This window comes from Schistocerca gregaria, chromosome 6 (assembly GCF_023897955.1).
Source record: "Schistocerca gregaria isolate iqSchGreg1 chromosome 6, iqSchGreg1.2, whole genome shotgun sequence".
In the NCBI taxonomy this organism is placed as follows: domain Eukaryota; kingdom Metazoa; phylum Arthropoda; class Insecta; order Orthoptera; family Acrididae; genus Schistocerca; species Schistocerca gregaria.
Window position 1 is genome coordinate 135,656,475 of NC_064925.1, and position 10,017 is coordinate 135,666,491.

The window sequence follows — 10,017 nt, forward strand, 5'->3', positions numbered from 1 at the left end:
TGTAGGCAGCTCCGCACTCACACCGTAGTTCGTAAACACCTAGAGTGTTAAGATTATTGACTACATGCTTGGTGGAACCTTTCATTTCGTAGATCCTGTGACTGCTTCGAAAAACCGGTTTGAAACCTCGTCGGTGGAGGACGTAGCCTAACCATTCCCTGACGCCTTTTACATGTGATAAGTGTACCAGTGCAAGCTTCTCGTGTTCTGCTTTCTTGGCTTTAGCTACATTTCTTTTGATGTAGTCATCATAGCCGTTGGCTTGGAACGAGTGTTGTAGCTCCTTTAATTCTTCTTTGATGTTATTTTCATCGTTTATCTGGTAGACTCGGGCAGTTAACGTATGCAGAACAGAATAATTTTGAGCTGGGTGGTAGTGGCTCTCCGCGTGCAGGTACCGATTAGTGCTCGTTGGTTTCCGGTACACTTTGTGTCCCAGTTTGCCTTCGGCACGTCTGTATACTTCCACATCCAGAAATGGTAAGGTACCATTGTTTTCAGTTTAATGTGTGAACTTTATATTTTTGTGTAGGCTAGTTAAATGATGGAGGAAGTTTCCCAATTCTGCTTCACCCTGAGACCAGATAACGAATGTGTCGTTCACATATCGTAGCCAAAAACTGGGACGTAACGGAGCAGAAGCTAGAACCGTTTGCTCAAAGGCTTCCATGAAGATGCCCGCAGCTATAGGCGAGAGCGGGGAACCCGTTGCCACTCCATCTAACTATTCGTAATATTTCCCCCACCAGGTGAAGTACGTAAATGACAGGCATAAGCGCACCAGACCGCAGATATCTGGTGGGATGTGATCCTATAGAATGCGCATACTCTCCTCAATAGGTACGTTAATGAAGAGAGACTTGATGTCAAAACTGACCACATTGTCTGATGGCTTTACTCGCTGTTCCCTAATCAGTTGTATGCAGTGGGAAGAGTCCCACAAGACCGCGTAACTTAGGTGCAAGATGTTTCGCAACATAATACGTAGGTGAATATATTCCGTTCACTTTGGGCCTCAGCGGATAACCCTCCTAATTGAGCTAAAGTACTCCATAGATTCTAGGAGGAAGAGGCACCTTGGTGATTAGTCTTTTGTCTGTGTCAGGATCAATTCTTGAGTCCTTTACGAAGGCCTTTTAGCAATGACGCGGCATAATACCCACAAGAATTTTAATCACTATGACACCAGCCGCGGAATCCTACGTTCTTATACCAGGTTGTATTAAATTTAATTAAAACAAAGGCATGTAGGGTAGACCAGGGCAAAACGATCCCTTGGGGCATAATGGTTACGCTCTCTGTCTTCACAGTTAGTGCTGCCGTGCAGCGGGCAAAGCGTGAATTAAGAGCTCACATGAGTCTGAGGTTACACCAGTGATATAGTTCCGTCATGTGTTCTGCAACAAGATTTACAGAAGAAAACTTCGTTTTAAGCATTGTTGATCTAGGGTATGTTCTAAATCTGTAATTGTGCATGTCACGCTGTGTGCCTCTAAAGCGAGTCATAAATATTTCGGCTTGTAAGGCACTTTATAAGAAAGCTGTATTCGCGTTGTTGTTAGCATACAAGATGGCGTTCCACCGCAACGTTGTTGTTGGTGCAGGACGAGGGTTTGGGGCAAAATAATCATATAGGGGGGGGGGGGGGGGATCATTATTCCCTGTAGCTATCATACTATCCCATTAATAAACTATTACATATAAATAAGCCTACTTACATATGCATGCGTTTACTTAACGACATACTTATTGTTCCTTTTCATGCGACTTTTTATGTAAGTGTTTCATTTTTCAGATTCGTCAATGGTGCGAACTTACGTTCGGAAAACAGATCGTCAAAGCTCCTGCGCTGACAATATGAACAACGCCATTAAGGCAGTTCAAAATGTCCGTAGAATGGCACTAAAAAGAAGAGTAACAGGAAAAATAAATCTGCTGTGTAATATAAGAAAGTCTTAGGAAATTATAAACCTAATTTCACTCAATACCAATAGGAGGAAGTGGTGAACCATATCATGAATATGGTAACAAGATTTTATGGTCTGACAACAAAAGATGTGCACCACTTAATATTCCAATTAGAAGTGAAAAATGGTATATCACATGCTTTTACGACAGAAACTGGAGCATATGAATGAAATGTGCAGCTATTTCCAAACAAAACATTTTACTTGCGATAGGTCTAATAGATATTTGATATTGGTATTTTGTGGATTATATTGTGTCGTGTTATTCATGTAAGTTTGATACTAAAATAGACCATCTGTGCTAAAACGTTCTCCCTTATTTGGCATGTCCTACAGTTGCTGCAATATTAGAAAGATGTATTTCATTTTATCTAGCAGACAGTGACAAAATTGACGTAATCAAATCTTGGATACTATTTGTACTAACAGCTTTTTCAGTATTAGACAACGAAATTTAGATTTCTCATGTAGTCATACGATTGACGAACTTTGATGGGGTGCTAGATTGTTTAGCAGAAAGAAATCACACATGTAACGCTGTAGCAAGACTAGAGAGAGTAAATTGCTTGGCTCTTGGCTTTATTGGTTGTATGTTTCCAATAGTTAATTTTATGTCACACAAAAGAAAAGTTATTAGCTAATAGGCAATAACGAGTGCAAATTTTCTGAAACAATTTTCAGAAACAAACCCAACCATTATTAACTGTGACCTCTTTTTAGGGGAGAGAGTAGGACGTCAAACCGTACGACTGAGAGCAAGAGAGGCACTACATGACATTTTAATTTCCACTGTCCTGAATATGTATTTGGTGACTTCCATTACTAAATGTACGCATTTGAATTCCACAGGGCGAAGTAGTGACGTGCAATAGAAGAATACTGTGTATATAGACGTGGAATTGCACTTTGACACACTTAACACCAAATAGGATGTCTTACATTTCTTCAAACATTTATGCTTTGTATATCTTACTCTTCAGAAAGATGTGCGCTTCGGGGCTGATACTTATCGATGAAACAATTACCCTGAGAATTTTGCAAGAAATTACTATATTTGTAAAATTTCGTTAACAATTCATCCAGTAAATAATTTGTTTTCTAATTCTTATCTTACGTTCTGTCTTTCTTTCGTAAAGGTAATGTGAAAATAATTTGCTGAGAAATAACGTCTACCCCGAATTTCTGTTGAATGCTTCCGGCGTACGAAGTTGACAAGCATTCACGGGTGGCGATAAAATGTTTCATTATTTTTTATCCTACATTTTTGTTCTGATAATTTAACTACAAGAGGAACTATAACTCTTCAATATGTTCAAAGAATATATTTAACGTTCCGAAACTTCCAGGAATTGTAAACATGGCGAATGTAAGGGTACTGACTAAAATGGTAAACGTGATGCTCTTTTATCTCCAGCTTGTACTATAATTTTTTTTGGTCATTGGAGTTCGAGCTGAACAAATGTAAGTGTATGTCAATCTATGCGTGATGAAGGATATTTAAATTGTCGGTTCCGTTCTTGTCAAGCCGTTACCTCGTCTTTTAATAGTTATGCTGGTTTCTCCGCATGTTACTTGCGAAATAGACGAGACTGGCGGTGGACAGTTCGGACATGAACGATCGGACGTAATTAGTGTCCTTTCTCTAATTACTTTACAGTTAAGCGCCAGAACGCCCCCGAGATATTCACTCCGATCATTTCTCGGCTGTTTGCAATATTTTTCAATTAAAACTTCGTGGGTCTGATAGAACCACTTTTCCGGGCACTGATGTCTGCTTAATACGATGAAGATTTACAGATAAAAATAAAGATGCTGGAGTTTAATGTGTTAAAGCAGGGAATTTTTCTGTGGCCCACTACAGTGTGAATTTTCAGTAAAATCATCCAGCCTCAATTAAAGTTCCCCTTGTGTCGCGATAGGTTTCTAATTTTCCTTATATTTTAGCACCCTCAAATTTTCTAGGTCCCAATGGTTCTATCGCATTTTTCTTAACTTCTGCAATATCACTAATTTGTCATTATCAACGTCAATATCTGAATATCTCTCACAATGTTTAAACCAGATTACCGAACCTTAATTTTACTCTTCAGACAGATTCCTGAATCTTTGTTTTACCAAAGTATAGTCTGTCAGGTACCTTCTTTAATACCCTGGCATCTTCAAGGTAGACATTTAGTTCTCTCATGTTAATAAAATAAAATTAAAACTTGACACTAACGGAACAAAACCTTCTGTTCGTCATGTACACTTCCATGCCGTTATTATCATTATTTACGCAACTTGTAAACCCACATTCACCTCTTAGAGGTTTATTGTGTTTATGTGCAAAATTAAAAGTTACGATAAGGTATTTGCGTATCTTGTTTCCCATTTGCTACAAATCATTGAATTATAAAGAAGATGCATCTTACTGCATCCCTTTCTCCATTACAACACGGGAAATTAGCAGTTATAAAACAGACAGGAATCGTGAAACACATACATCTTCATTACGCTATACTGTAATGTTTGGATATATGATGGACGAAAGTAAAGCAGGGAACATGAATTCTAACAGATTTCTTTACATGGAGGGAGGTAGATGTAATCATCTCGGATCAACGGATCAACTGAAATGTCCCTCCCCCCTCCCCCGCCCCCATTCACCCATCATCATGCATGCATAGGTTTTATTTTCTTATATTTTCCAGTAGTAGTAGGGCAGGAAACCGATTCCATAAGAAAACTCTTTATACATAGTGTGTGTGTGTGTGTGTGTGTGTGTGTATGTGTGTGTGTGTGTGTGTGTGTGTGTGTATGTAGAGGGCTATGTATAATTGTAAGTGCGATTAACTGATACTGAGGGAGAGAGGACAGAATTTTGGGACATACAATAGGTATAGATGGCATTCATGATGCGTTACCTGTATGCATTGATGTTTAGTACATCAGTTTATACTACAGCTGCTATTAACTCATTGCGTTACAGAATAAATTTCGGCTTATTCTCTTGATACTTTGTGTTCAGCTATTGCTCTGTACAAAACTGGTGTAAAATCAGTTAAACATGTTTCATTTTATAAAAATAAAAGTAAGAAAAAAACAGTAACACTGTACTTTATTGCTTCAGATTTAGATGACCAGACACATTCGTCACACTAACAATTTAATTTGGGTCCACCAAAAGTACCACTGAGTATGTCTTCCATTTCAAGATCACTGCAGAAGCCTTGCAATTAATATGGTGCAGCTGCCCGGCTCTTATTCCCATAGCCCTTCAGAAACTCTAGTATTTGCGAACACCACACTTAAAACACTTGCAGATGATGTGCTTCAGCTGTCCCTCTTTATACCGCTAGAGTCCTACAACAAATCTTGAAGAATTTTGAGAAAAATTAGACTTAAACTGGTCGTAATTGATGGCCTGCATCTAACCGTTCTTAATTTTCAGAGTCCTTCAAAAAATCTTCAATTATTTTGAGATGATCAAACTTAAAAAAAACTGGTACTGATGTGTTGCTGCTTCCATCTTCCTATGTCAGAGTCTTCAGTAAATCATGATGTATTTGGAGAAGATTTGACTTCAACGTGCCTTCCTGTAGACCTCTTAAAACCTGTAAAAGATGAAAAAAACCATGTAAGTTATACCGATTTCAGAAACTTCAATTACGTATTCATCTCCTTCCCAAAACCTTCATGTATAGTAAGATGAGTAAAATGGTAAGCTACGAAATGTCTACTAAATGATGATATGTACAGAAGGAAAATGTGTCTCAACTCATAATGTTTTTTTCCCCCGTCTATTACAGAACTCCTACTTACACTTCAGTGTAATTATTAGAGCTCAGAAATTTTCTTGTGGTAGAAAATAAGTGTTGGGTGTTTTTCATCAACAGTCATAATATTCCAGCACATCGCCTACGATTTAACAACGAATTTCGCTTTACAATCTAATATTTAGAGACGATATTGACAAATTCTACAGTGTAACATATTTTCTTGACGTACATACCTCGACAATTTTGATGACGATCAGGTAACGAACACTCGAAGACGGATCATTAATATACTTCTGCAACTCTGAAAGCAGCTCCTTGCAGAGTTCGTCAGAAACGCGCTGGTACATCAAAATATTCACTAACGATTCAGCAGCTCCCAGACGTATTATTACCTAAAGAAGCAAACATAAGATTTGATAAATACCTCAGGTCAAGATACCTTTTCTGAGTTATAACAACATCTAGTGCGTTACTGATAAGAGTATTGAAATAGCACACTATTGTGAGGTTAATAATTATAAATCATTAAGACAGTTGAAAGAAATAGCTTTTATCAAAATGGCTCTAATTCTGTCATTATCTCTAATCAATACAGAATATGATTTACTCTTAATTGAGCGAAAGTAAATATTCTGTGTTTCTAAACAAAACCAATCAATTCTAAACAGACATGAAAAATCGCCATACCTCTTCGTCCTTCTGCAGCATACGAAATAGGGGTATAATATCGACTTCGAAGTGGCTTAAATCCACCACTGTTGAGAACTCATCCAGTTTTCTGGCTGCATTTTCCCTCACGGCAACACTTTCATCCATAGACAGACGATAATATATTTGGCGCACGAAGGCTGCAAAGAAAAGAAACGAGTAAGTTAGATTGTTTAATCACATACTGACAATACGAATCACATTTGTAAGAAGTTAATATACAGGGAGGTCAAAAACAGTCTGAAAAGCTTGTAAGGAAGGGGAATATGTGCCACAAAATAACCGTTAAGAAAAGAATTCGGTAGATTGCGCCTTTTCGGAGTTATTGAACATTGAAGTTAGCCAATCAGTTCGTTGCGTGCGCGCACTCTACAGGTATGGGAAGTTTGAGTTAGCTGGGATATCGCAGGGCCCACAGAGCCAGACAACTATTGATTCTTTGGCCTCAGCACTCATGAATTTAATTGGCAAGTATCTCACCTTTACCCTGAAGCTTAATTAACGTCTCTGGATCGTAAATATTAACCGCCTTTCATCAATAATGCAGCACAGAAATTCCATCTTGACACCCAGTGGTAGCCCCTTGAGTTCATACAGAGTTTAGTCTAATGTGGGCACTCTCAATTCCCCATTTCGGGAATTCAGGTTAAATTAAACTCAGATTCAGTAATTGGTCACTGAGCTTCCTAAGGCTTTTGCCGCTCAACAGCGCTTGAACAGTACGTGCCACTTTCGGAGAGAAGCAATTTTCGACAGATATTACCTGCTCCATTTTTAAGTATACACTTTTGTGTAGTAGTTACTTGGGTGGGGCATTAGAGATATTCTGGTAAGCACTTCCTTTACCGCGAAGAGTACCACTAACGTCTCATAAAACTATTATGTCATAAGAAATAATCCTTGGCCTGACAGCACGTTCTTTATAAAATACACGTATTGTAATTTCAGAAAATTTAGCCCCTCATCGTCGATTGCTGTCAGTTGAAAGTAGTATCCCATATGTTGATACTAATGTATAATATAGTATCACATCTAGAAGAAGAGACATAGTCTCTATTTTTGCAAAATATCTCAAAGCGTACTCGACATCAAACGTACATTCCCTGTGTCAACTCATCACAAGCTGGTCAGTCCTTTTTGGAAAAAGAAACAGCATTTCTACACAACAATAATTTTTTTGCGAGAAAGTAAAAGACAAACATTTTCTACTGCATTTTCGATAAGCCAGAATAATACAGTTAGTTGGACTGGGCGAATTACCTTTTCCAACCTGCGAAAGTCCCGCATAGCACTTACAGAGGAGCGTGCGAGCTAATATTCTAGACTTAATTGATTCTTCTGCTGCCAGTATACTCAAGAGGGAGACGAATCGATCTTCGAAGTATTGACGAAATATTATTGGAGTTGTCTCCCTCACGCACATCTGACTCCTTTGCTGTTGAGGTGTACTCCAGAGCAGCTGAAGAGGAAACAGAACAAATATAGGAACGAACACAGAAAAACTATAAAATGTCAATATTCTATTAAAACATTTCGATTAAAAGCTCAGAAAAAAGTATTTCTGTATGTGAAGCTAATGGCTATTATAAAAATCACGTCGGTTACAGTACACATGTTTCTAGAAACCAGGAACTCTAATACACTTGTCAAAGGCACGTCACAATGTGTCACCGAAAGTATGGTGTTTTCTATGAAAGTAGCTACTAAATGTTTGCAAAGAGTTCACATTGTCGTTACTCAATTTCTGCTTTCTGTACCGTTTGTTTGTAAAAATTATTGTCCTAAAAGAAGTAACAACTACGTTATTACCATTTCGGTACTGAAACAGCATCAGTCACACAGCATATTTGGGAATAAATAGTTGAGATGCTTAGAAACTCAGTAATTACAGTCGATCTATCGCACTTTCCACTTCAGGTACGAATGAGTCCACAGTTTTGCACAACAAACCTTTCATTAGCATCACTCAGTTACTACATACTGAGGCATACACCTCGTACATTAAATATTTTATAAAAGTAAATGATCGTAGTTCCACTTCTTAATTTCGTAGTTCCACCTGGTTACAAAAATACTGTCTACTGGAGAATGGTACTTCTGATAGAAGTCGAACTGGAGAAGTTAACTAGGAACTCGATACGCAATACTGACTCTACAACTAATCATAGAAAATAGACTGATGATAACCAACACTGCAGATTTCTAAACAGATTTTGATTGTTTTGATTAGTATACATTATTTGAAATTTGAAACAGTTATCAACTATAAATAACTGTGAGTGAGAGCGTATCTACGTCGTGTACAAGAAAACTGCAATTATAAGAAATGGCGAATACAAAACAGAAGTAGTAAAAATTAATACAGGTTGTTGTATCACTAGTATACAAGGGCACGTACATAGTGGTCACCGACAGATATTATTCATTGCACTAGGCTAATGTTTTCTGTGTGTTACAGGAACTTACAAAATTGTCGAAGTGACTAATTATAGCTCTCCTTTGACACTCCTGCATAGCTAATGAGATGAGTTTGCCTAAAATACCGACAGTCTGCACAACACTAAACGTTAGAACTCTTAATTTGAGGGAGGCCACTTCAGTAACAAAACTGTGTCGTTTTCTTTTGATTTTCTCTTTACAGGGCAGCAAAACGAAGACAAAGTATTAGTTACCTGGACGTAAATATCACAACAATCGTAATCAAGATTTATATGAATGGTGCAATGACAAATATCACAACACCCTCAAACGCATTACCAGTTCTGATTCACTATCAATTATTTCTTGCAGGACCCTTTTCTGGTAATGATAGCCGTTCTCAAACGCATTTTATCGTGTCTTATAGTAATTATGCTTGTTGTTTTCGAAGCTTTATAATTAACGCTCAATCGTTACATATGTATTATGGTGAATCTGGAAGAAGCTTTTTTATTACGGCTGTCTTCTGTTTCATTTGCCCAGAATATCACACATATTAAATATTAGTCGCACAATTTATACGACACAGTACGCGCTGAAAACAGCAAACATACAATAACAAATAGTAGCAAAGATATTGTTACATATAGCGAGCACAGATTACGCTACAGATTGTTCACGGGGTATGTATATTACTGTTTCGTGAAGAGGGTATTTTTCGTCTGTAATCTGAATCACTATTTGATTATACATTGTTTACAAAGTTAGTAGTTCTTACGTAGCAAATTTCCTTTTGCATCTTTAAGGATCGTAATTAATCGGCTGAACGAATTCACTGAATCACTATCCAGATTTTCATTGAATACTTTGCCTTTTTATTTTTTATGATGTGAACATATCTCCACTTCTTCAGTCAGATCCATATTACGACTTTCAATTTGTCGATGGAGTTCAATGACAGTTTGAACTTCGCGAACGAATTAGTGACCTGTACTGTGTATGTGTTGGACTGTTGATGATGTTGTATGTCTGTTGTGGGTATAGGCCACTATGCGCTCTGTAAACGTGGTGTGAAATTTTTTGCCTGTTTATCTTAGGCAGTATATGGAGCATTCCTGGCATGTTATATAGTCAAGAATCTGAATATATGTTATGATTGGGCTCTG

The 10,017-nt window shown here is 37.7% G+C and overlaps 1 protein-coding gene across 1 annotated transcript; it reads right to left on the minus strand.

Annotated features, from left to right (window-relative positions):
* Positions 1-5,047: 5,047 nt before the first annotated feature.
* LOC126278618 (uncharacterized) lies at positions 5,048-7,886 on the minus strand. Its single transcript, XM_049978857.1, has 4 exons — positions 7,694-7,886; positions 6,413-6,573; positions 5,959-6,117; positions 5,048-5,560 (listed from the first exon to the last, which is right to left on the minus strand). The coding sequence occupies exons 1-4, from the start codon at positions 7,854-7,856 to the stop codon at positions 5,480-5,482; spliced, it is 564 nt and encodes a 187-aa protein (XP_049834814.1). The 5' UTR covers positions 7,857-7,886; the 3' UTR covers positions 5,048-5,479.
* Positions 7,887-10,017: the final 2,131 nt, after the last annotated feature.

Excerpts from the sequence above, each read along its gene's own strand:
- LOC126278618 (XM_049978857.1), bottom strand. The coding sequence starts at position 7,856 with ATGTGCGTGAGGGAGACAACTCCAATAATATTTCGTCAATACTTCGAA. Across the intron at positions 6,118-6,412 it reads TGCTGCAGAAGGACGAAGAG|GTAATAATACGTCTGGGAGC; the intron begins GTATGGCGATTT and ends TTGCTTCTTTAG. Across the intron at positions 5,561-5,958 it reads TCGTCATCAAAATTGTCGAG|GTTTTAAGAGGTCTACAGGA; the intron begins GTATGTACGTCA and ends CATCTTTTACAG.